The sequence below is a fragment of the Scleropages formosus genome, chromosome 10 (genome assembly GCF_900964775.1).
Source record: "Scleropages formosus chromosome 10, fSclFor1.1, whole genome shotgun sequence".
Taxonomy (NCBI): domain Eukaryota; kingdom Metazoa; phylum Chordata; class Actinopteri; order Osteoglossiformes; family Osteoglossidae; genus Scleropages; species Scleropages formosus.
Window position 1 is genome coordinate 6,672,110 of NC_041815.1, and position 27,825 is coordinate 6,699,934.

At 43.9% G+C, this 27,825-nt stretch overlaps 1 protein-coding gene across 2 annotated transcripts; it reads left to right on the forward strand.

Moving 5' to 3' along the window:
• Positions 1 to 1,940: 1,940 nt before the first annotated feature.
• maml2 (mastermind like transcriptional coactivator 2) lies at positions 1,941 to 26,622 on the forward strand. 2 transcript variants are annotated; one of them, XM_029255631.1, is made up of 4 exons: positions 1,941 to 3,442; positions 18,783 to 20,009; positions 24,515 to 24,626; positions 24,740 to 26,622. In XM_029255631.1, the coding sequence occupies exons 1-4, from the start codon at positions 3,029 to 3,031 to the stop codon at positions 25,537 to 25,539; spliced, it is 2,553 nt and encodes an 850-aa protein (XP_029111464.1). In that variant the 5' UTR covers positions 1,941 to 3,028; the 3' UTR covers positions 25,540 to 26,622. The 2 variants fall into 2 exon arrangements, with proteins under 2 accessions (XP_029111464.1, XP_029111463.1); XM_029255630.1 differs by having other exon boundaries at positions 1,943 to 3,442; positions 24,737 to 26,622.
• Positions 26,623 to 27,825: the final 1,203 nt, after the last annotated feature.

The following is a 27,825-nucleotide window of genomic DNA, read 5'->3' on the forward strand; positions in this document are numbered from 1 at the left end:
TGGACTGGCCTGGCATCCTACCCGGGGTGTGTACCCTCCCTCTCCAGGCATGTGCCCTGTGCTGCCAGGTTGGGCTCCGGCTTGCCGCGACCCTGCTCATGGACATTGTGTGTGATATAGAAGCTTCTGCACACCTACTGTCAGTGCTGGAAGGCCAACATATCTCTTGACCATGTCACGATGAAAAAGAGGAGTACATTAAATTCTGTGTAAAAAAAAAAAATGGTAAAAGAGCAACAGAAAGAATGTAGATGTTAAGAACTACCTTTGGCTTGAGTAAGACTGTTCTTTTTCAGTGGAGAAAACCTTTCCAAGGCAGCTGAGATTCTTGAAAGATGACCCACGATCACGGCGACCTTCAACATCAGGCCATGTTGTCACCGCTTGCAACGTTATTAAAGTTATTTGATGTCTGCAGTATCATTCATCGACAATTTGTAGCTAGTGGTCAAACAGTCCGTCAGACCTTTACAAAGTGCTTTTTTCATTGATTGAGTGTTAAGAAGAAACTGCTGTGAGCTTGTGGTCAGCTGTAGGAAATGGGTCAACGGTTGTTGCATCGTAGCCATGATACTTCACGCATTGCTGTCACCGTTCGAGAATTTTTATCAGTAAAAAGCAATTCTGCGATCACCCAGAACGTGATTTCTTCACGTTCCCAAAAACCAAAATATCAGAATGAAGCCAGAAGATTCTGAGGACATTCCAACAATCCAAATTAATGTTATGGTAGAACTTAGTCAGTGAAGAATTAAAGAGTTGCAGCATTGCTTGAGAAAAGTAGTGAGCTTACTTGGAATGGACAGCATATGAAAACTTTTTTTCAAGTAAAAGCCTGTTCTTATAACTTTTTGCTCAGACCTTGTGTTTTGATTGTATTATATTACTGTCTGCACTTGTTGTACTTAGGTGTGAACATCATTATAATATGCGGTGGAATACTGTACTTTGTTAGAATTGCATCTTACATTATCATCCTTGCCGCAGCAGCGCTGATTGGAGAACAAATCTAGGTCCCGGTGGAAGCATAATCTTTCGCAACGAAGAAAAGGTCTGGTACAGACTCACAGGAAATTGTTTTTATGTAAGGAATAATTTGTTCTGACAAAATTAAGAAGGACATAATGATGTTCTCAAAAGGTTAACACTACCAACCTATTTTATGTTACAAATTATTGTAAGGGCCTTTTACTGGCCAATTATGCAGCGCTCACTTGTTCCACACACAAAGCTGTTATGTACATTTTACAAGGTGTTCGGGGTTTTTTTTTTTTTTTTTTTTAAGCAATCTGTTAAAATAGTGAGTCATGGTTGTACAATTATAAACATTCAAGAACAAATAAACGTGGAAAAACCTGTCAGGGCAACTGAAACATTAAGAACTATGGTCATACACAGTCTTGCTTGAACACTGGAGAGACATGTTACACCTTTGACTGGAGTTACAAACACATATTAACAGTTGACACTCTATGGATGAAGACAAAGATGGACATGTGTGTCGGTTGTTCCGAAAACCTTTCCCTGCCAGGGTTGTCACTGGTGAAGCAGGTAAAATCCTGGTTCTGGGTTCAAATCCCTTTCTGCTGTAGCACCACTTGATCTGATACTGTAAAAACCCACAGCTGAATAAATGAATAAACAAATTTAATAAGAATAATAATCTCCTCTCTTTCAGGGTCCTTCCTCTTAGGCAATTTCTTTTGCCTGCATATTCCTTTTCAACTGAGCATCATGCGTGAGACACCCATCAACTGGAATATTAACACTGTGTTGATATGAGTCATTTCATGTCAATTTCGCCCATACATCACATTGCAGCCGGTTGCCGCGCTGCTGCACAAAGGTGGAGCTGAACGCGCGTCTCGGAGCGGAGACGCAGCGCCGCACAGTCGGGACCGTCCTTGAAGAGGCCACAAGGGGGCGCCATTGCCGTTGACTGCATAGCAGTCGCCCGGGGGGGTTGGGGTTGGTGGGGGTCTGCTGGTCGGATTCCACATCCACAACTCCTCACTTCGGAGATGAGCCCATCCTATGTGCGTGGACTGCCCTGGCCTGTCCGTGAAGGGGATGCCGATGCCGAGCTGCGCTATTTCTATGTCATATATACGCATGACAAATATGAGTAATAAATGAGCAGCGGCGCAGAGAGAGCTGCCTCCCCGTGTCCGGGACAGACCGCGCGCGGCGTGCGAGTCACGCTGGATCTGATGCTTTGTGGTCCACAGCGCCTCCGCTTCTCCTCCGCGCGCTCCTCGTGTCCCGATGGACATCTGACAGCGGCTCTTCGTGGGAAACGCGAGGACACGTCTGCGCTCTCGCCGCTCAGCACCTGACGACGCTATTCCTCGAGATCGTTCAGTCTTTGTTCCGAAGTCGGCGGCCCAGTTCGGAGCGGAGAGCGGGACGCGCGCGGCTCGAGCGAGCGCACATGGAACCGGGGACAGGATGGGAAAGTGCTGGCAACTTTTCTGGGTACGCTTCTCATCATGAGCTCTCTTTTTGTTTCCCCGCGTACACAGACGGTACGTCTTCAGCAAGTTATTGTGACCGCATATAAATTTTTTTATTAAAGGAAAAGATATTACTTATGATTACTTATAAATCTTTAAGCTCAGATTATTTTTAACCCCCTCAGCCGGATCATTATAATGAGAGGGCAGAGTGAGTGAGTGCGTGACACTTGTTTATTTTTCCGCCTGATTTTTAATTTTTTCTAGTGATTATTATTATTTTCTTTCTTTTTTTTTTTTAGTTAGGCTCCCTCTCTGCCCCATTTTAGTGGACAGTAAATGGATGCGCTGCCCGTCTGATGCCCCAGTCACCTCAGAGTTTTTTTTTCGGGCTCATTCGTCTTAGTTTTCTTTCTGCACAAACTCGAGAGGTAGGTGCGGGGCTTCAGTGGCGCGCGATTCACCGCACGGTACGGAGTCTCTGCTCTGTCACTGCGCCTCTGCTCGTTTAAAAGGCACTGAGTGCGCGAGCGAGCGCTGCGCCTCTTCGCTCTCCCCTCGGATCGCACGAGATCATGGGCGAGGCGGCTCCCCCGCAGCCCGCGGCCGCCGGATTCGCACCCGTGTTCGCTGTGGGCATCCCCGGCCCGGTGGCGGGGGGTCACGCCAGGGGCCCCGCGGTCCCGCAGCTCCACAGCGCCATCGTGGAGCGCCTGCGAGCCCGGATCGAGCTCTGCCGGAGGCACCACTCCTCCTGCGAGTCCCGCTACCGCCGCGGACAGGCGGAGTCGTGGGAGCGCGAGCACGAGAGCACGCTGCACCTCCTGAGTCTCGCGCACCAGGGCGCGGGCGGCAGGAGGGCGCGCGGCTCCCGGGCGGCGGCGGCGCAGCAGCACGCGGCGGAGCACAGCGGCGGCAGGGCGAACGGGGAGCCCCACCGGCCCCAGGGGGACGCGGAGCGCGACAGCAAGAGCAGCACGCGCATAGCTGTGAGTACCTGTCCTGTACGGGCAAGTGCTTCAACAGTGGTTCGTGACACACATGCACATGATAGCGTGGGAATCAATGAATATATAGATGTACATCATTATATATAGATTGTGCCGATGCACAGATACAGTATATATATATTCCGCCTATATATGGGAATATATATTATCTGTGGGAATATATGTACTGAGTATATTATTATAGGGAGAATGTGGGGACAAGCGTGTGTGTGTGTATCTGCATCTCAATAAGAAACTTGAATATTTTTTCCTTCAATTCTTACACTTTTTTGTATACAGTACAGGTATCTGTTTTCCCTGTTAATGTTTATTTCTAAGGAAAAAAATAAATAAATAAATGAAAAGTAGCCAAGTCGTAACCCCGAAATCATTGTTCACACGTTATTACATTTTTAGTTTCGAAACTGTTACTTAACTTTCGGATATCGGTGGAAGATGCGATTCCTCCATGAGAAAAGGGTTATTTTAGCAGGGTATTTTAGCAGGTGTAATGTAAACGTAAGGTGCGGCCCACCCGTCAGGCCACCGCAGGCCATGGTGTCCTCCTTCATAACTCTGGAGATGGACAGGTGTGCGGTTTGGCTGGACTTTCTCCTCCCATCAACACTGTTTTCAATACCATTAGTTAGCAGCAGTTTTTTGGAAGCTGAAGGTCTTGGGTTCAAAATCCACAACAGCCATAGTGCCCTTGGTTATGGTACCTACCCTGAACATCCTGGTCTCTAAATGGGTAAATCATAGTAAAGTTTATCGAATACTATCTAATAAAGTAATTTTAGACAGTGTCCACTGAATAAAGGTTACTTTCTTAGCAACCAAATTCAAACCCTTTCCATACTGTTGCGCAACAGCCGGTACTGGAGTGGTTAGAGCCCCTGCCTTTGGACCCAGAGGTCCCAGGTTTGAATCCCTCTTCAAGCTGCAGCACCCTTCAGTAAGGTACTTACCCCAAATTACTCAGATAAAATTACCCAGCTGTATGAATGGGTAAATGATAAACATTGTAAGTCACTTTGGAGAAAAGTGCCAAACAAATGTAAAATACACTCTAGTGTATATGTGATTTATGTGAGCAAACATGGCATTGCTGGCCTATGGCTTATTCTGGAAATTCTTATCCAGTTTTGACTGGCATGTAAATGTAAGTTCCCAGCAAGCTGAAATTAAAGTAAAAGTGCACTCAAAAGGGGGGCGCGGTGGTGCAGTGGCGCAGTGGGTTGGACCGGGTCCTGCTTTCTGGTGGGTCTGGGGTTTGAGTCCCGCTTGGGGTGCCTCGCGACAGACTGGCGTCCTGTCCTGGGTGTGTTCCCTCCCCCTCCAGCCTTATGCACTGGGTTGCCAGGTTAGGCTCTGGCTCCCTGTGACCCTGACTGGGACAAGCGGTTCAGAAAGTGTGTGTGTGTGTGTGTGCCCTTAAAAGTACTGGTTAAGACTGTGTGTGGGGAGGTGGGGGGAGGAAGAAATGAACATTAGGATGTTTTCAGGCATTTGGCTTCGAAAGCCTTTTCAGGAATGATCAGTGATCATATCCTCACTTGTCTCGGAGACGTTTTAATTAGCGCAGGTCTAGGGGGGCCACCCACTGCGAGGCGAAGTGGTGCGTCTAGCAGTGATCCTGCCTGCGCCGTTTGCTCTGCGGCCAATTTCCTCGCTGTCATGGGAAAGCTGAGCCGCGTACGGAGTGCGCTTTGCGCACGGGCAGATGGCCAGGCTCCGGCCCGTTCTTCTGATTGCTCTGCGCCACATGTAACGTTGCATTTTGTCATGACAAGCATCATTCAGTCCGGTGTTGGGGAAAGATGGACGGTTACTGCATACACCTGGGAGTCTTATAAAGGGAAGGTGCGGAAAATGACCCTACCTCTCAAAAGCCTCCCCTCGTTGCCAGACATAGACTCTCTTACCACACTGAAGTCTTAAGAAATATAGGCAAATTACAATTATTTACCCATTCATGTAACTGGGCAATTTTACAGTACTACAGCTGGAGGTGAGATTCGAACCTGTGACATTTGGGTCCAAAGGGAGCAGCCCTAACCTCTATGGTACCAGGAGCCCCTACACAAATGCCATAGCGTCCATTACCGGACTCACTTAGGTTCAAATTGCTCAACACACGTCCGAAATATAGAAATAAAGTAGCGTCAACTCCATAACTTACCCGTGCTTGTCTCTGCACCTTTTCAAAGTCCCTGATTTGTTAAACACAGAACTCTTATGTTTTGGTTAGTGCGGAATCTATTATACACACACGAATTTCGTCCTTCACTCAGAGTCACGTTGCTTTGGAATTTACGGTATAATTCAGCCTCTATAACACACACACACACACACACACACAATTCCAGAACCGCTTGTCCCATACGGGGTCGCGGGGAACCGGAGCCTACCCGGCAACTCTGTTTATTAGCGATTAAATAACAGTGAAAATGCAGCGCTCCTGAGCGGCGTACCGGACAAGATTCCCATCTTACTTGAGATAACGATCGGAACTGAGCATATTTTCCCATGTCAGTTGGGGATGTGTACACAGCAAAGTGGGCTATTAAAAATCCAACAGCATGCTGGTGCTCAGATTACCATGTCAGCACCCAGCCAGAGCGACCTGTTCTACCTTTGCCACTTTCACACATTTTCCATGTAATCAGTTGTTTTTCTAACATTTCCATATTACTATATAAAATAACAGCAGGTGGTGTAATGGCTAAGGGCAGACTTGTAGTCTGAAGGCACTCATATTGTCCCACATTCCCCACCAAGGATGCTACGCCCTTGAACAAAGTAATTACTCAAAATTACCGCAGTGAAAATGCCTCTTTGTGTAAATTAGTGAGATACGCAGTTGCTCTAGTCAGTATTAACTAATTGATAATATTTCCCCAATTAATGTTTGTATACAAAGTAACACAGTTTCACCAATTTAGTGATTTAGAAGTAATGCACTCAAAGGGTTATAATATGCTAATTAATTCATTAGTATTGACTTAAGACTTTTTTTTTAAGATACTGACCCAATTTTTCTTCTAAGGAGGCACCAGACAGAGTGATGATACAGAACATGTATAATGCGTTCGTCCTTTGACACCACTCCGTCTCTGCTTTTTTTCACTCTAGAGAAGTTACTGAACCACCGGCATCCAAGAAACATGAACATACAATATAAACGTATGGTTTTCAAAGTCATACGAGGCCAGAATCCCGAAAACACAGTTTAAACGTGCTCCCTAAACACGGCCTTGTTTTGCACTTTGTACATGAAAATGAGATGCAAACAACAGTAATGACCTTTATTTTCTGTAAATAAAAAATCAGCACAAATTAACTGCGTGAGAAATTCTGCTTTGTAGTACTGCTGGGAAAAAAATAAAAATCAGCTGCGTGTATTGAAAGGTTCGAACCGTTCAGATGCGCTGGTTGCGTGGAAGAAGAGGGCTTTTCTTCGTGCTTGGTGCGCTTTCTTGGGGGAAGAAAATCTGTCAGGTTTTTCCTGACAAACTAGGAATGTGTGTGTGTGTGTGTGTGTGTGTGTGTGTGAGTGTGTGTGAGTGAGAGAGAGAGAGAAAAAGCAAGCCAAGCAGTGGTTAAAGCTTTTTTCCCCTAAGTTCTGTGGTTTGTCAGACTTGCCTGAAACTGGACCACCGTGGGAACTTCAGCGTTCAGGTGCTGCATGTGCAGAACAGTGTCTAATGTATCCAAGAGTCTCTGTAAGGGGTGGGGCAGTTATGGGGGGAAAAAAAAAAAAAAAAAAAACTAACTTCTGTAGCTCTATTCGAAGTGTTCATTTGTACATCATACTTTTATATCTGAATCCCGGTACGCTGAAGTTGTACTTTGACTGCACCCTTCGCTATCTGTCCAATCACGAGATTTGTCTGTCCTGCACTAGGAAGCGGGTTCGAGTGTCCAAGACAAACCACAGAAAGTCCGATTAAGAGCTGTGTGTGTACTTTGGGGTGGGTGGGGGCGGGGGGGAGTGTCACGGTTGAGACATGTTTACGTTACAGCTCAGGGTGTTTCTTCATGCTGGGCTGAGATTGCCATGTTCCCAGGCTCCAGGTTCACACCACCTCCAGGTCCTACCGTGGATGGGTGGGGGGGGGTTTCTCCCTTCTCACCCAGTCCCCTGGCCAGTCCTCAGGTCTACATTGTCTTTGGCTGTTGCTCCTGCTTCTGCTGCCTTTCTCAGCTAAGCAGTGGTCTGCGGGAAAATACAAACATCTGTATGCCTGGCAGCGCAGCTCGCACCGAAAGCGCAAGAAAAAAAGAAAAAACGCAACAAAAGTCACCCGAGTACTATTTGATGATCTTTTTTTTACACCACGTCGCAGAAAAGCGCGTGCTAAGTGAATTGGTGTAAACGCATTGCATTTGACCCTTTATGATGCAAGCCGTGAAAAATTCAGACGTGTACAGGCACTTTCCCTCAACGCCGCGTGAACAGAATGGGGAAGTCGATACAATCTATCGTAATGAATATAGATGATTTTTTTGGTTATTTTCGGCAATTTTTCTCCGTGAGACATTCAGTCTTTCTAGTAGTCGCTGGACCGATTACCCCCCACGGAGAAATACTAGAGAAAGAAACACGTAAAAATGCTTCTACGACTTCGAAGGTAATTTGCAGGTGTAGGCTGGTTAACTGAGAGATGTATCAGATGTTTCCTCGGTGTGTCTACAACGTCTGGCCAGCTGACCAGTTAGCCCAGAGGAAACAGCAAGCAATTTAGGCCACTGCCGCAGAGCTAAGCAGCGAGAACACTCCCCAATTCATCATCATGCTAGCGGTGAAACGGTACACGACAGTTGTGATCTACAGCTGTTTACACAAAGGGGGATATGAATGCTGGGCTTCCTGACAGCCAAGGCCGGGTGGTGGAAAGCTGTGAGAATGAGGCAGGAGAACGGAGCCCGTGTTTTTCCATCCAGGAGACACGACCTACCGGGGTCCTCAACACCGGCATGTATGTAGTGGGCATTTACTATTAGGAGAGTTTCACCTTGAGAAGAATGTCTTCGGTCAGTTATTTCCAAGTGACGTCTGCGGAGATTAAGATCCGGGTTTTTGAACACTCATCTTTTAAACGTTCCACACTGCAAAATCACGATTACACCCAGCTGTACCTTGCTTTGGAGAAAAGCGTCTAGTAAATGAATACATGTAAATGTGCATTGCGAAAATAAATTGGCTAAAACGTCAGGTAATTTTGCACTTTTCAGAAAAAAAGGACCCTTTGGGGTGTTTGCTGCTTTATGTGCAGACATTTTTTTTTTTTGCTTTATTTTACTTGGTCTTGGTGTGGAATGAATCTAAAATGATTACTGAATTTGCATTTTACATTAATTTAGCAGATTCTTTAATAGATGAAATGTCACGTGTTTCTTGTATTTGTCGTCACAGCTGCTTTTTGTGTCCTATATAAAAAATGGACATTAAAAATGTAGGGGACTGACATCTCAGTACACACTAGGGCCTGCAGTGAACCGACGGCGAGGGGTTTGACAGTCCAAATACCAGGAAGAGCATTGCCAGTTGACACCTTAGACATGATCATTTTTTAATTTCTTTAATAAGAGCACAGTTATATAAAATTGTTTTGGCTCTAGATGTCTGAAAAAATAAAAAGCAAACAAATAGTAGTAATAACACACACACACACACACTGTCTGAACCGCTTGTCCCATTCAGGGTTGCAGGGAGCCAGAGCCTAAGCCGGCAACAGAGGGCATAAGCCCGGATGGGGAGGGGACATACCCAGGACCGGACGCCAGTCTGTCACGAGGCACCCCAAGCGGGACTCAAACCCCAGACCCACCGGAAAGCAGGACCCAGTCCAACCCGCTGCGCCCCCATAGTAATAGCAATACCCTTATATATTGATAATAGAAACAGCAGTAGTAACTGGGTGGATCAACGAATTTCCAGAAGCAGGAAATACACAGAAGTACTGTGAGCAGGAATTGCCCATAAGTGCTGATCCAAAGCCAGTTCAAAATGTTTTAAATGGTTAAAACAAAAGTTAGTGCTGGGAAAGCTGGTCCTTGAGTTCTGCCCACAGGCATTAAATAAACCGGTTATCGCACTTTGCTGAGCTGTTTCACTGCTGCTGCCTGTGCTGAGCTGCAAAGCAGTTGTAACTAACAGCAATCCATGTATTAGAAGAATCCATCAATCAATCAATCAATCGTTGTTATTTCAACCCGTCAGACTGTATCATGTCCAGCATTTTAGAAACATCAGCCAGTTCTGAAAGCTTGAAATCGATACATTCTCTGTCATGATTGCTACCTTGTACTGTACTAAGTATGTATTGTAGTGACAATATGATTTTTATAAATGACCAGGTACGCGGTGGAAATGTTTGGAGTGGCTGTGAGGTCTGTTGCAAAACCACTCGCTGCACTGTTCTAATTGGCAGGGAAATGGATGAACTGACGAAAGTCATGGAGAGCAAGGACATTCAAGGAGTTATTCCTCTGGGGTCATGTCTTGGAGATTAATATCGTCCTTGGTGAAAGAGGAGAGCGAGTACATTACACTTTTTCCTCGTACGGTCCCTCCTTGCAGGACTGTGCCGTGCTGTGACCGATCCTTCCTGTTCCTCCTCTCTCATTCAGCTGACCCTGTTTCTCATGCTGGCTCTTTCATTCCGGCACAGCAATTTCAAGCCCCGAAGCCCGTTCAGCCTTCCTGTCCAGCTGGGATGGTGACGTATGGTAGCAGAAAGAGAAAGAGAAGTCCCATCTCGCTCCCCGACTCCAGTCTACCCTCTCTCCGTGCTCCCCACCCCGGCCCCCCACCGATCGACTGCCTTCCTTCCTGTTCTTTTTTTAGGCAAAGCTGCATACATTTTCCATCACCAGCAATAAAAAAGGTCCATTTCTGCCACTTCTGAATAGTGTTGCCATTCATGGGAAGACCTCAAAAAACATGCAGACATTTGTAGTTCAGTTTTAATTTCCGAACTTGCAAAGTTGATCTTAGTGCTGAAACCTGATACAGTAGTGCTTTATACATATTCTAAAAATTCCAGAGATTTTTATAATGTCAAAGTTTTTTTTTTTTTTTTTTCATTTTATTAAACCTTTTTCACTATTTGCTGGCCTTGGATCTGCTTCCTATAGAATGTGCCGAGATTATTAATGCATCTTACAAATGGCATCAAAAATCTCAGTGATGATTGGTTTCTGTTACATGTCAGCTGTATGAAGAAACTGATAGCATCACTATATTTTGACTTCTTCACTGTCATTTAGTGTCATTTTGGCATGTTATGTCTTCCGACGATAACAAATGAGTCATTTCCCTAAACTCCTGAGAAGCTGCTCAGAACTGATCATGCCATACCTTCTTCCTGGAAAGTTCCTCCTTTCGGAGGCTACTGAGGCTGTGGACAGACAGGGGATGGAAATGGTCATATAGGCAAGATCTCAGAGGTAGTCCTGGCATTCAGAAACGATTTGCATACTTAAAAGACCCAACCGGAAGTCTTTGTTAAACAGTTCCTGCATAAACTTTCCTTCACCAGAACCATGTTTGTCTTCAGACCTGCCAAGTAATGCATATAGAGGCATGGCGACACTGTATCGTTACTACACAAAGCCTTCTCTGATGGAACATGTGAACATACCATTTCTGAGCTCACCAGGCCAGGAGTCAATGCTTCTGCTGCTCCGTATATTATTACATATTTTGCTAAACATTACATTGGAGTCATACCATACTGTTACTTGTGATCAGTGGAGCAGCGCTTTCTCTGCTCTAGTTGGTAGGACCCATGAGGAAGAGGGCGCCCGGTAACACGACCTCCTTTAACATTCTTGCCACAGACAGAACAGTATGTGTGATTTAGCATGAAATGGACAGTTTCGCACACTGTGAAACTAAAATCCCAGAAAGGTTTCAGACACCAGCAAAAATTTCCATCAACTGAAAAAAATTGTTTTTGGAGGGGTTTGTCACCTCCAGGGAATATACAGTGCTGCTTGAAAGTATGTGAACTCTATAGAGATGGTCATTATTCTTGTATAAAATATTAAAATAAACATATAAATTCTGAATGTGAAACTTCAATGAATGAATGACTGATTCAAGCACCTGATTCTTACTTACTTACCTGGTTTACGCAATGCAACTTGGGGTTCACTTATTTTTACACCTGCACTCCTTCAGGTTTTCTACTAAACACACAATTTCCTCTGAAGCAACATATAGAATTGGTCATTACACACCTATTATGTCACGAGAAAGTCGACTTCTCATTAAATAACCATTTCATCTCAAAACTAAAGGACACGAGGGGTTCACATACTTTATTTTTTTCCGAAATTACAGGAAAGTAGAAAGTAACGGGCAATCTAACAAAAACTCTTAATTTACTGACATCAGTAGCTGCACAGACCTCAATCCATGCAACATCATCTCAGTCCTAGGTGAAGGGTTGTATCCAACACTGCTCCTACACAGAAATGATGCCAGGGAGCCGTCTGTGCTTTTAATGTGCGATTTATTTAAGTGGAAAGCCCATGCGAATAAGGTGGAGGATGGGTGCCATGGCAACCACAAAGGTTCAGCGCTACAGAGATAGAATTATACAGTGATATTTCAAAGACAGAGTGTAAGGTACACAAAACCATTATTTTAATGGCATTTAAACAGGCCTTCGTTATTTTATTCTTAAAACAACAGGGTTTCGAAGTTGCTATGCAAATTTAGAGATTCGTGCAAAAGGGTTTTGACCGTTCAATACACTACATTGCAAATCCACTGAATTTTGTTTCGAATAACATTTCCATCCATTGGGGCTTCTATTACCGCAAACAATTTCATGCAGTCTCCTGACCCATTTCTTTTACTGTATGCAGTTTGTGCCGCATTGGCCAGATTTGGACTGAATCAGCGTTTTTGTGCTCAGATCGATCTTTGTCACCCTGCCTGTGGTGTTAACAGCAAAAGTCTGCCTTAGGGGACAGTGTGGGGAGTCTTTTATTCACCGTGCTCCAGTGTTGCACTCATGTCTACGGCTTTTGTTATTATACCCCTATAGTATAATAACAGTCTCTTTAGACCAAACGTTATATGGGAACGAATAATACCAAGATAAGCCATTACTATGCAAACTTCTGATATTGCACCCGTCTGATTCGGGAAGTCTCTCAGCAGAGGAAGATCTTGCGTCTTTGGGTTTGTTTCAACCTTCCAGAAACCTGCTTGAATACAATTAACATTTCCACGACCCACATTTTCAAGCAGTCTTCAGAAAAGGGAAAAGGAAAAAAAAAAAAATCTCCTTCTCTCATGCTCTTTGTGGAGGGGAAGGGGGGAAAACGAGTGATTAAAAACATTTCATTACATTGCAGATCTGAAGCAAAGCAATCAAGGGTCTAACGGGTTTTTTTTCCCCTCTCCTTCTACAAAATGAAGTCTTTTGAGCTGAAGGGAGAGCCGGGGCATTGTGTGTGTCACAACAGAGACCTGTAGTGCTGGGTGCGAGGAGCCCCAGGGCCCGGCAAATGGTGGGAGGTCCCTCACCCTTCCTCCTGGTTTTCCCCTGAAGACGCCAAGGGGGTGAGGGCAGGGGAGCCTCGCCTTCGAAAACGGTTGCCCTTGTTCCCGCTCGAAGAATGGCTCGGAAAACTTCGCAAAAGTGTAATACCAGGAAGTGTGGGATGACCTCGGAGAGCAGTGCGCTTTTGTAGAGGAGAGCACAAAAGACATTGTGAGGGTTGTGTTTGCCTGCCCAGATCAGTGATGACCCACCCGTTTTAGAAAGCTGAGCAATGAAACGTCTCTAGCTTGAGTCCGTCCTTCAATCCATTATCAATAACCCCATTGTCCAGTGCAGGGTGACGATTGTCCAAAGCTTATCCTGGAACCATAGGGCATAATGCAGGGTGCATCCTGGCTGGGACACCTGTTCAGCGGGTATCCATTCTCAGATACTGGAATCTACAGCAAATTATGTTAATCACATCAAAGCCAGATGTCCAACAGCAAGAGTTAAATTAAAGCAGAACAAGAGCAGAACTGCTCGCAAAAAAAAATACAGCTACCGTGTTTCCCAGCTCTTATCTAGTCAGGTCCTTTGTGAGAGGAGGAAGTGTACCGGGCCAGTGTGTCAGCTAAACAAAGCATTTGCTGTTTTGGTTTACGCTCGTTTCCCTGGACGCAGCGGCGAATTCGGCCCCGCTCCCCCGGGGCAGCGCCGTGTGACGGCAGCATCGTGAGCTGGAGGGCCGCCGAAGGACGTTGTCATATGGGACAACGGGTTGTCACAAAAACATCCACAACGGTGCAAGCTGTTGGGGGCTCACAGCTCTGCCGTGCCCCTCTCGCACCAAGCCCGGGGTTCGGGGTACTTCCTGCCCGCCGTAGACTAGCTGATCTACTACTGCTTACACAATTCAGTCCAAAGCTATTAACAGAGCATCAATGTGTGCTTCATAATTCTTTAGTGTTTTTACTTGTCTTCAGCAAACACTTTGTGTCGGAGTGCATTTAAAAAAGTACGGTAGTAAACTGGCTCTATTATCACCAGCAAGGGACGTTTTCCCATCATAATGATTTTGTTATTCCCAAGAATCCATGTTATATATTGTGGAAATATGTGCACAGCCCCTTCCCAACATTCGATCCACTCTTTCTATCCCATTATTCTTGATAAATAAAAGATCAGCAAAGAGACCGAGCTTGGAAAAAAAACAATTTTGATGCAAATTTCTAAGAGGTTATGACGACTCTTCTGTATTCCAAGCTCTTATTTTGAAATGCCAATGTGTAATTTTTGCATTACTTTTGTAAACAATTCTGACATCTGTCCAGAGAGAATTCTGACAGCCTGTTCAATATTTCACATACGTTAGAGCTGGAGATGGCAGTTTTCATAACAAAGCTTTGAATATTTCAGACCTTTTAAAGTAATTGAGCTGCGATACCATCTGTAGTTGCCACCAGCTTTGACAAATCTCATTAGGTCTCTCCTATGCAGATGTGTCCGTAACTCCATCACATATTCTGCGAGTAGCCGATGTAATGCCCAGTATTAAGCTACATATGTGTCACGGATAACCCGCGATAATCTCATCTGCTCGCCTCTCAGATTTAGTGCAGTCGAACAGCACTTTGCATATGTGGTAAATATCCAGACAGTGACTTGTTTATAACAATTCCTGGAAAATGCAGCTGTTATGCAAAGTTGAAAGTACATTCACTAATTAAAAATAAATGTCGCTGCCCTCCTTTCTCGCAGGACGCATCCTGTAGCATTTGCGCATGTATGCAATAAGCTCATTAAGCTCTATAGATTAGAAACCGTGCTTTTTCAGTGTTCGTTCCGCAGGCTGGAAAGTCCCAGTGCATCAGAAACCTTGCCTGCGTTCTTGCGTCTCGCACGCCTGTCTAATATACACTCCGAATTAGGTCAAGTTCGCACAAAGGAAATGAGGATTTATATGAGAATGGATTCAGCACTTGGCAAAGGACTGTAGCAGGTTGTAGTGGAGCTGCCTGTCTGAACCTATTCCAGATGTTTCCCAGGCTGCTGCTAACAAAATGCAGTGTTTTCTCATAAATATGAGTCATGTGAGGCGCAGTGCTGTTACCCCAGTACCCCACCGACATACCGCGTTTACTTTGCTGTATTTACTGGCGCTGGCTAAACTATGGAGTATCAGCTTCGTCCATTGTCTCTGTGTTTCCCCAGTATGAAAAGCTAAAAAGTGGATCGTTAAGAAAATAAATGACATTACAACAATTATAAAGACAGTTTTTAAGGAACTTGTGTAAAATTATCCCAGGGACAGTAAAACAAGGGAGAGCTACTATTAGATACGGTCAATAAAAAAACTATTTATTCTCAACTCTGTATGTAAATACTCCCAGGGACCCATACTAAGCCTGGAAGTGGTCCTTCAGAACAAAACTTATTTTGGTTTACAGTAACTTTTTTGGAAGTAGGGGGTACTATGTTACATCCTCAAGAACAAAGAGAGCTTGTTGAAATGTATGAATGAATCGGGGGGGGGGGTGCTTCTTTTCACCTTATTGAATCCATGCTCAACTATTACTTTACTGCTTAGTGTATTGGAATAAGCATTAAAAGCATGTTTTCATAATCTGTTCTATGGCACAAAGCTGAAAATCCTTGCCAGTTCCTTAGACAGACATGTTTTACTCGGTACCAATTCAAAAAACAATGTATGGAAATCATATACACATCTCTCACAAAATTAGTTCAGATGGCCCTCACTTCTGTAGTTATGCTGTAGCTATTACCACACCTCTTCACTGGAAGTGTTTATCACATTTAAAATAATATACCATTGGGACCCTGGACATGAGGATATACTGCACAACATCACTTTATGCGAATTGGGCTATATTAACTATAACTTGTGCTTGAAAGGGGGGAGGGCGCAGTGACGCAGCGGATTTAGCTGGGTCCTGCTCTTTGTTGGGTCTGGGGTTCGAGTTCCACTTGGGGTGCCCTGCGGTGGACTGGTGTCCTCTCTTGGGTGTGTCCCCTCCCCCTCCAGCCTTACACCCTATGTTGCCCGGTTAGGCTTCTGGTCCCCACGGCCCTGAATGGGACAAGCGGTTCAGAAAGTGTGTGTGTTGTGCGTGAAGGATACCTTTCAGATACATAACGGCAGGTATTTTACAAACGCTGGTACATTTCCTGATGTTCTCCGGCTTGCTCCTGGGGAAAAAAAAGCCAGTTTAAACTCGCAGCTATTAATTGCCGAAGCACTCACGACCTGGGTTTCATTACCTTCATTACTTCAGCACTGCTGGTTCTCTTCATGGGGGTGGGGAGAGGCGGGGGGGTAGGCATACGTTTCCTGTCCAACAGTCTACTGGCATGGAGGAAGCCCATTGCTAATCTGGAGCCTCATTGTTTGCTTATATAATTCTCATGTGTATACATTTTTATTTAGATCTTCAGTCCACGATTCAGTGCTAATTCCTCACTTGTACGAAGATCTTTTATACCACGATCCCTGAGGGCCGACCGTCGTGCGAGAAAGGATTGGAATGATTACCGGCTACAGTCATTGTTATACAAGACTTGAGCTTGAAAATGTGTTCGATAGTTAGCGTTAAGATTGTGTAACCTAGATACTACATACCAGAACCGAATAACCCTGAACATGAGTACTTCAATACTGCCAAAGTACACTTGCATTAATGAAGCAGGGAAGTGGTTTAGAATATCAATGAAAGATTTCTTCCTCCTGGGAGCCCTGCTGTCAACACCATTTTATTTGACAGTTTGGACCATATTTAAGAGCTGCTTGTTATTGATTTCTGCAGAAAGATCAGCCCATAGCGTAGAGGCCGTTGGTAGTGTAGGTCGATCGTTCCGTACACTTGGATTAAAATTTCCTCTCACAGTAATCTTTGCCATCTGTGCAATTGCACAAATATTTTGTATCCTTTTCATTCTGGGATTTGTTTACTGTGTGTGACACTGAGCGGATTGTTTTGCGTCCTTGCTAGAAAATAGCAGATCCGTTCAGTAGCTTACAGCACAGCGTGTGCATTTCTGGTTGGATGGATGACCCCAACAAGTGGGTCACGATAACCTCGCTACAGTCCGGTCTGCTTTTGCTATGTTTAGCATCAGCCGAGTGGCTCTGCTTGTCCATGCCAGCGATGAAGAGCCTCACAGGGGAGGCTCTGATGCCGCCATCCGTGCCATGGATGAAGCCATTCAGGCCTGACGATGGTCATTGACATAAATGCGAGACAAATGTGTGCAGATGCACCAGTGCTCATACAAATCGCATGTGAAGCAAACAAAAAAAGTGTTTTGTGAGCAATTCACAAGAGGGCAAGTATGAAGCAGGCAAAATGGATGCACACGTAAAACGGTTATTATTTAAGCGTAGAAAATTCTTACGCAATCAAAGCTGTCAGAAGTTCTAACCTTTCGTTGATATTAATAAAAAAAATAAAAATAAAAAGCTCCAGACCATTCAAAAGACAACACTACAAGGGGTCTCTTTGCAGTGTTTCAGGACTCCATACATGGATGGAATTCTCAGAGCCGTGCAGAGCTTCTGAGCTCATTAGACATTAATAAGAAAATCTATTTTCAGACACAGATAGTTGTAAGATCTGTCTTGAGGATTTTCTGGTAAATGAAAGGTGCCAAGATAGAACGGAGGCTTCCAGTGCTGCCAGGTATTAGGAGATGTATCCTCAAGTGTGACTACTGAACTTTCTCAAATTCTTTATCATGCAGCGGGAAAAAGAAAAAGTGTTTGACCACATTTTTGCAACTAATAATTTTTTTGTAATCGCACTACAGGGTTAGTCATTACAAGATTTACAATGGTTAGGAAAGTATAGTTTGTGAAGGATTAACAAGGCAAAACAGCAGTGGGAAATGGCAGTATGGCAATTTCACTTACACTCAGTCAATTCATTGTCACAGCAACACATGCTAATACTGGCCAACTAGTCATCTGCGGTTGCCCCTTGTTCTAATTGCCCATTATCGTCCTTTTAGTAGGGACAGCTGGTAGTGTAGTGGTTAGAGCTGCTGCCTTTGGATCTAAAGGTTGCAGGTTTTATCCCCACCTCTGCCTGTAGTACCCTTGAGCAAGGTACTTACCCTAAATTGCTCCAGTACAATTACCCATCTGTATAAAGGGGTAAATAATTGTAAGCTTGTGATAACTGTAACCTTAACATTGTAAGTCACTTTGGAGAAAAGTGTCAGCTAAATGAATAAATGTAAGAAGTCAAGAGCTTGTTTGCAGCTGAAGTTGTGATTCACCATGCAATGGTAATTAAGATAAAATCAGCAAGGGGGGACAAAGGCAGTGAAGATGTGTTCACATACTTGATAAATATAATCTGCAATACAGAGAATTATTCTACCCTCAAAACACAGCAATGGAGATTAATGCAAATAAGAACTGTGTCTTCAATGTCTCATGGTAATTCAGAGCTATACATATCCACTTTTTCCATGTATCTACCCAGAGATTTCATTCATTACAAATACAGCTCTAGATATCCTGCAAAATATTATAATCTACTCATGTTTCATCTGATTGTGTTAGACTTATTTTACAGACCTGATTTTCCTGCACCATTTTAAAATGTTAAAACCTAAAAATGTTCTGGTCACAAATGCAGTTCTGCAGCCTCTGTTCCAACTACCAGAACAGATAAACAACCAAATAGTCTAACTTGTTTATATATAAAAAATACAGCAAACTGAGTATTGCATTTACTGTTGACTGAAATTAGCATGTATTGCCAATAAAACCAAGAGTCAATATGATAATTTCTGTACTGTTGTCTTTGCAGCTTCAGGGGTCTTTGAGGAGAAAAATAGAGGGGCAGCCACCAGAATACAATTCCAAAGAAGCCAGATCATCAGAGGAGGTCTTAAACTCAGTCTTCAAGCGCATTCGTACAGATGGAGACACTCTGCTTCATGGTGGATGTGTCTTTAGCAATGGGCAGTCCCAAGCGCCAGCTGGGAATAGCCCAACAAGTCACAACGTTCAGACGAAGGACAACGACACAATTGGCCAAGCCATCGGGAGTGATCTCTTAAGCTTAGCTCTAAAGGAGGTGAAGAAGGAGCCAGGGGATATTCCCTCATGTGGAAAGTCATTTGCCAGCACCAGCAACACGTTTAACTTCAAGGACGAAGGCGCTAGTCAAATAGACCCTGAGCTTCAGGATCTGTTCGACGAGCTCACAAAGTCAGTGACTCCGCTGAATGAGCATGACTTTGAGAAAATACTGAAACAGGAAGATGGTTTCAGCATGGAAATGGGTCGACTGGGTTCCAAAGGCGGCAGAGAGCAATGTTCTCACATAGACAAGGTCATAAAGACAGAGTACTCCCCAGGGTTCCAGCAAGATGATGGAGGTTCTGCTCAGCTGGGGACAGCCTGTGTTGGGTCTGCCTTCATGTCTTCTGGGACTGTTGCCATGGTACCAAAGAATTCCCACCAAGGGTCACAGGGTCCCTTGGCAGTACCCGGGGGCTTGAACAGCTGGCTTGAGGTTTCACACGCTGAGCAGCTAAAGCAAATGGCAGCCAATCAACAGCCATCCATGCTACTGCAAAGCCAGCAACCCAGCCAGCCTAGAGTAGTGGCCAGCTGGTCATCTGCGGTTGCCCCAAGCTCTGCCCCCGGATTGTACAGCCTGAAAAAGATGCTTGGTCCAACCTCTGTCTGTCAGCCGGGGATCAGCCCCCTCTATCGAGGTCTGCCACCCTTGGACGTTAGCCAGAAAAAGGGGGTGAGTGACTGCTTAGTCCAGCTCGGGGGACACTGTGGTTCAAGCCTTGAGGATGCCAGTGGACCGCTATCTCAGGCTCCACTCTTGGAAAACCCCCACGGAAAGCAGCAGGGGCACTCCATGCAAATCCAGAACCAGCAGGCCCCTGCGCGCTTCCAGACCCCACACCTGCCTATCCTTCCGTCACCATGCCAGCCAAACAAATCCCTGCTTCTGAAGACAAATGTGACCCAACATGGACCTGGGCTACATATAAAGTTGAGCCAGCAGAGACAGGTAAGCCCAGGTTATTTAAATCATTTTTATAGAGTGCTCTTCTCATGCAGTGACACAGAGTGCTTGAACAAAGGCATAAAGCAAAGAATCAAATACAACAAAGACAGTTGACTACTTAAATACTTATCAAAACCAAAAAAATAGCATTCATTTAAACCCCCACCAGCTGACCTCAAAAAGTTAATCCTGGTAATGAGTTATTTAGTAACTCTCCATTATCATTACTTCTGAATAACTAGGTAAAGACTTTCTTTCTGACAGTCATTCCTTCAACAGGTTAAAGTCCATTAATGTCACAAAAGTCGGTTTTTGCCCAGAAAGAACTGTTTTTCAGACTAAAGCAACAATTAAGAGCTATAAAGAAGTCTTTTTGTTGTATAGACCACTACTCGTCTTGTTTGTACTCTGTCTCCTTTCCTCACACATAACTGGATTAAGAGCCATAAAAAGGCATGTTTTGTGCACCACACTGAAAAAGTTCAACTTCAACTAGGTGTATTAAAGTGTTTCCATCTTTTAAATTAAGACTTGTGCTTTAACCTTCCTTGCAGTGAAAGAGATGTAACAGCTAGATGCTGTCCTGTATTATTCTTCGCAGTTAAGAACCTTGGATTCCCTGGGCACCAAAGTGGACTCATTTATTAACATAAACAAAATCAAGCTAGCCGCCATTGTTTATCTCCTGTTGTTGTTGTTGCTGCTGCTGCTGCTGCTGCTTCTGCTGCTGTCAATTTCATCACGGCAGATGTAGGACTCCCTGAATATGCATGTCCCCCTGGAAGCAATTTGAGGACGACATGGATTGCCAGATCGTGGTGCATTAACACATTGCACTTCTAATCGCACTAACTGTCAAAGCAGCTTCCCGTTACAGCACAGATTTGCACAGAGGGGCTTGCTAATTGGGGGTCCTTAGCTACCAGGGACAAGTCGTGAAAAATGACAGTAATCTGCTCAGCCTGCTTCAGAATACCAAATCCCTAATTTGTTATGGCTGGAGAGATATGGAACATTCCTTTTTTTATAAAAGCTCGATTATTTTTCTGCTAGACGTATTTCTTTTGTGTGACCTGTGATTATTAACCACGGAAAGTGGCCTCTCAACACTTCATGTTGAGAGTAAGTAGAAAATGTATGTTCAGAGAAGAAAAGGCTATGATTAAGACTAGAGTACACAAAACTATAAAATGAAGTAAGCCTAGGTTGAAATACAAGTGCCTACAAACCCAGTTTTTTTTTTTTTTTTCTGAAGTGACAATTTATAGTGTTTTTTTCTTCTTTTTTTCCATGTTTAGTGGGTACCACTATAGGATCTCCAGGGATCTGAGCAGGCCACTATTGTTATAAAAGCCCTCATACTTAACCAAGACAGTACTTACTACTTTATTATAGTCTTTCGTGGTAATTTAGAAGTGCTGAAGAGATTCAGGGTGGCTATATTATCAAAAAGTAAGACTTGATACTTGCGAGTACAACTTTAGCTGTACCTAGGTTGACAAAAAAAATGTGAAAATCATGTGAAAGAATTATCTGAAAGTGCAACGCTTATTACACAGGTTATCTGGAGATGGAGGACTTGAAAGGGTTAAAACTACTAGTGGTCTTGAGCAGAGTATGGGTCACTGTTCAAGTAGTGTGACGGCTGTCTGGTATCTTCCCACAGTGAACCAAATTAGGGGGAAAGAAAAAGGTCCCAAAATGGTGTCCCGATCCTCAATGGAGCACGCGCACAAAGAAAGATGACCTCCCACCCCCGTGGGTCAACTGTGTAGAGCACAGGGTCTTCAGTGTTTGTTTTGCATTCTCCTCAATCACAAAAAAAAAAAAACATAGCATCATCTTCTTTCAGTCATAACTTTTTAGGGAGATGACACACTGGAAAATTGGAGGCTTGAATGCATGAAGTATGCATGAGTTCCATGACTTCTATTCCTTAAATGACTTCTATTCCTAAAATAGAAAAAAATTGTCTGAAAAAATGAAGGCAGCATGACATGATTGGAGCATATGTTTAAGTGACTGCTTGAGTATTTAGGAAACAACAGAGGGCAGTTGTGGTATAGTGCTTGCAGGTACGAATCCCACCTCCAGTTGCAATACACTTGAGCAAGGTACTTACCCTAAAGTGCTCCAGTAAAATTTACCCAGCTCTATAAAGGGGTAAATAATTGTAAGTTGATTAATATTATGAATTGCTTTGGAGAAAACTGTCAGCTAAATTAATTAATGTAAACAGTGTGTGAAAGACAAGTCTTTGTGGACATTCGGCATGTATCGCTTTTGCAGTAGCCCTTGAGTTGTGGCGCTTTGCTATGACCCTGACTTTGGAAGTATCCAACAACCATAAAGTTGTCTTGCTGATGAAACTGTCCATGTCAATGCAGGCCACCCCATAAGGGTGTTTACTGCAAGGGGAGCAGACAGTTCAGTCAACCCAGGCTTGAAAGCTTAAGTATTCAGCTCAAACCTTGAGGGAGAGCAGCTGAGCAAGAAAATTGATTTATTTGGGCCATGTCTTCATGAGAAGATTGACTTTCAGAGGATGTTTAAATGTCTGCAAAGAGCATCCAGGAACGCTATGAACACACAACTGGTAATAATCGTCCCGATGATCTTGTGACAGCTCTCCTCTGTCTCCGCGCCTCCTCACAGGCTGAGGAAACAAACAGCGGGGGCGAGGGGTGCCAAGTCGTTAAACGGTGCTGTGAACGGAGCACTTGTTTCCTGGGAAAAGGGACCCTCTGCCAAGTTGGAATGCCAGAGCCCCCACCACCACCCCCGGGACGGCGTCCCTGCTTCAGACCGGAGGAAGTGCAGTGTGGGAAATTGGAGTCCAGGGGAGGGCTGGGTGAAGTTGACACTGACGCGAGCGGAAGGGAGGATAAATAGCAACACATGGTAGTTGGTTGCAACAAGCTTGTGGAAGAGTCTAAAAGATAGAGTGCATTTTTGTGTTTTAGTAGGTGTTCCACGCAAGTTGATTTACAATATGGAGGGATTTAGGAAACAACCAGCGCTCCTTACGCACTGTGCTGTCATACAACGTAATCCTCATTTCATTTGGAAACTTGCCAGGTACTCTGAACTCCAAATTTACGAAAGTTTGTGCGTATCGTGACAGTTATTACTTCCATGAAGGTAACTCCAGAAGGTCCATATATCTGTTTGAATACTTTGTGTTTTCGCTGTTGAACCGCTAATGAAGTTTGACCCGGAGCCCGACACAAGGTTTGCTGTGGAACCTCGAACCACATTGTCACGTTTAGGATCTCAGGGTGGGTTTAGAGACTCAGCACCCGTTTGGTGTCCTAAGCAGTGCATCCGGACCCAGTGCACACTGGGAGAAGCTCTGTTTCAGCACAGTTCATTTAGTGCTTGCAAATGTTGCATTTATTTACCTTACTAGGCTCATTAGAGTGACGCTTCCAATGAAAAAAGCTTTGGAGAAATGTGCACTATTTCAGTCATTATGGCCTAGAGGTGAAATTCAGTCCAATGGAGTGTTTATGTGCCACTTATTTACATGAGTTCCATTAACATTATGGTTTCAATTATTTTGGGGGGAGGGATCCATTTGCAGAATGTACAAAATTTACATTTATTCATTTGTTTGCAAAGGTGATGAATGACTGAGGATTAAAATTTGTTGGGTGTTGACTTGTCAGAATAGATTTATTATGCCTATTGACTGTGAGCTGTGGAACAGCTAAGGGTGGGGGGGGCTGATCAGAAACAGCCAGTTTCCATCCCTGTTCTAACAAGATGAGAAACAAGGCAGTGAAAACGCGGTCAGTGGGAGCAAGTCGATAGCCGCGTTTGGTTTCAGAGGCGGGCAGCGTGCCAGAATGAATTACCAGAGGTGAAGCAAGTTCCCAGAAGAAGCGCACATTCATTGGGTTTTAAACAGGGGGAGTCGCGGCCCCGTTACAAACCTCTCTGCCTGCTTGAGAACATTTTCCCACATTCGGCGGAAACATTTGACTGTGGAGCCGTTTGTCTGTAGGGGAGAAAATTCAGTCTCCCTGGCCTCTTCCCCTCTCCCTGGTCCCCCCTGTGGGAAAATCATCTATTTTCACATTCTGGAGGTCTGATGTAACACTGACCGGAAGCCTGACATTTGTGTTGCTGGATGTTGCCCTCTACTGGGTGGTGATCTAAACGACATTTATTTTCTCCAAGTCGGGCCAGTTGTTCACCAAATGTACAGCAGTGCCTCCTGCTCTGAATGTACTGTACTCCAAGAGCTTAGAAGTAGAGCTATATGGGAATAACTATACAAGCAATCTGATCATTTTCAGTTTCTATCACTGATATGACAGAGTGCATTTCCACAATAATATAGATACTGAAAGGTTTTTTCCTGCCATGTAAGTTTACACAAAGCTATACAGCAGAAGAACTCGTCTGGAGAAAGAAAAAAAAAAAAAAAAAAAAAAATCGACCTCACAGTAATGATAGATCATATTAGGAAAACATCCATAACTTTGTGCTGCTGTTTGTTTCAGGAGAAACTGGGCGCACAAGACCGCTCAAACTGTCAGTTAACGAGGCCTCCTCCTGAATACAACCAGTCGAGACAAAGCATGAGTGATGTTCTACAGCCAAACATCTACACAGGTACCAAAACATTTGGTTTTCCAGCAGTCTTTAAGTAAAAGATCTCTCCATTTAGGAAATGATCTCTGGGGACACATGTTAATACTGAATAATTTCTCCTTTTACTTTAGCAGGTGGTTTTCCCTCAAGTGTGAGCTCCTCCCAGCCATTGTCAAATACTGTGTCCAGTCAGAGTAGCTTTTATGCCAACACCAGTCACTTCCTCTCAAGTCAAGATGCCAAGGTGACGCCGTCTCCTGGGGAGAGATTCACAATGGGGCCAAACCACCAGTCAGTGCGTTTCACCCAAGTGGATGTGGACCAGCTTGAGCAATCAAGCAATAAGAACCATTTGGAACCCATGAGACCAGCAACGACGCAGAGACTAGAGAACATGTTGACCAACACCAGTGTGACAGCACCCACAAACTGGGCCCAAGACTCTCGACAAGTCCCAATACCCCAAATGTTGAGTACAACAAGGTTTTCTGACAGCCCAAGGCCACATCACAGTGGCCAGACTGACATGGAGAGCCATCAGTTCCCCCAGAGACCTATACACCCTCCAAGTCAGGTGTCCTCAGATATCAGCCAGCTCCCGCTCAACCAAACTATGAACAGGCAGACTGTAGTGACAACCAGGGTGCCTGTACCAATCTCAAGCCAGCTGAACGTCTCCCCTCTACCAGCAAACCTCAGCCAAGCATCTGCTGTACCTGATGGAGGATACACGGCGTCCGGACAAAATCCTCGCCCGTACCAAACTCGTCACGGCAGCAGTCTGACCCTTGATTTCCTCCCAGAGGGTGACAACATGGTACCGGAGATCAATACAGAATCAGACTTCATAGACTCACTGCTCAAGTCTGGCTCCAGCAACGATGACTGGATGAAAGACATCAACCTAGATGAGATTCTGGGCAATCATGCTTGAATCATGAGAGCTTTCCTTTATGTACAGTATCTTTTTTGCTAATGGAGAACTGTCTAAATGTTTGGACAGTTGCAGGGGTTTGAATTCAGATAGGGGATTTAGTCACTTCAGAGATGCTTTGTGTTTATAATTCATATGTACAGTGATTATGCACTTAGATTTCGTATCACATCTTTGTATGTCTGTGGAAAGGATGACATCATTTCAGTAGTAATGGGCTTTTATATTAAAGTTTTGCTTCAAATCAAATGACTGTCTTCTATTAATTCCTAGAATTGGTTCTTTACATTTCTAAGCCCCTAAGAGAGTGTATGGAGCAAGGTGAAAACTGTAACACTGCAAGGAAAGTTTTAGAACATTTAAACTGGATTTGATGCTTTTCCCTCTGCCTGCCTATCTAACATATCAATCATCTGTTCTGAGGTCTAATGTTCAAAACCAAATAAATGGATAATGTAAGTACTAGTACATTTGGACTTTGTTTATATTTGCCAGCAAGGGACACATGTCATCAACCATAGGCACATCACCCAACACCAAGCCCAACGTGTCCCCCTCAGTACTCAAGTATCTAATGGAGAACCTTAAAGGAGTGAAACAGTAAAAGGCAACTCTGGTAAAAAGTAAGCCTGCCATTAGATCTGCTTTTGGAAATACATTCATTAATTTGTAACCATGTTGTATACACTTTGCAGGCATGCGTTCCATGGACCCAAGGTTGCGTGTACCCAAGAAGAGCTGTAGTCTGAAACAATTCAGTCCATGTAGCCTACTTTATTTTCCAGTGCCAGTTAGGTGTTCGAATGTGTCTCACATGCATCCATTTGCTCTGAAGAATGTTCACGTTGAGCAGGAAGCAGTTGTAACAGCTCAAAGGAGGAGCACAAGACTGAAGGCCACACGTGGCTGGATTTACCATAGTGATCCAAAGTGCCCTTGCAGGTGATGAGGATGACTACTCACTGGTGCTTGATTTAACTGATCCCATGTTTCTGTTCAGCCCTGTTGCTATAAATGTACTTTTCTGCTGGTTCCACTGAAGAGTAATTGTGTTTTAAGAAGTTTGTGAAACTAATAAAGGACGCCTGCAGACTCTGTACCTGTGGGAAAAATTTTTTACTATGTCTTGTGAGATGGCTATGGCTGTATGTGTCACTATCAGTAACCATTTTGTTTGAAGACTGGGGACAGCTGGTAACGTTTAGAGCTGCTGCCTTTGGACCCAAAAGATCGAAGGTTCAATCCTACCTCCAGCTTTAGTAACCTTTAGCAAGGTACTTACCCTAAATTGCTCCAGGAGAAAAATAATAATGGGTAAATAATTTTAAGCGGCAGTCACTTTGAAGTGTCAAAGTAGATGCAAGTCATTTACACAACACATTAAACACCTTAGCATACATAAGTGTATTTCAACAATTTCCGCTCTCCTTTAAATTGTTTCCTCACATTTAAGTGTAGCTAACATTGTCTTACACCCATATGGATGTCAAAATGTTAACATTTTAATTCCCCACTCCTTTATAGTACACATATTGTTCACCTTACCACAAGTAAGGTAACAGTTTATGACCAGCGGCCCTCAACTTTAGTACCGACTATCTAGCTTGTTTTATGTTGTAAGCCCTGCATCACTTTTGGAAGTGACCTACTGGAATGCCCCACTTAATGTTGCCGTTAATGATTTTGTTGCTCAGCAATTCTCAGGAGTAGCCATTACCACATCCTGACTAACATTCATTCAGTCATTCTGTGCCCTTCATGCAAAGTACATGTATGTGGCAAGTGTACATGGTTTGGCAAATAGTGCACCTTTCAGTACTTTTCACTCATCACAACTTGGGGGGGGGGGGTTTCAAGTGATAGACATCTAAGACACAAAATAAAAGCATCTGAATATGAAACTGCAAGTTAAGGCAGTTCAAAGCTGCTGAGTGACCAGTTGATGTGGGTAACTCTAAACTTGGCAACATGCACAATGAGGCACTTTACCACAAAGTATATACTTTATTCCAGACCAATTAAAAAAGTAGTATATAAAGAGAAATGATGTAACAAATCAAGGTTCACATACATGCACATACCTCTAATAATGAACAGATCATTGTTACAAAATATATTTGTGTCACGTCTAGAGATAGCTCAATACCAAACCTTTACATGGTGTGATTAGTACTATCACTACATAAAGAGAAACAGTTTACCTTAACTATATATATATAGTCTTACACACTACTATATTTTTTTTTTAAAAAAAAAAAAAAAAAAAAGCTTAACCATCAATTTTGT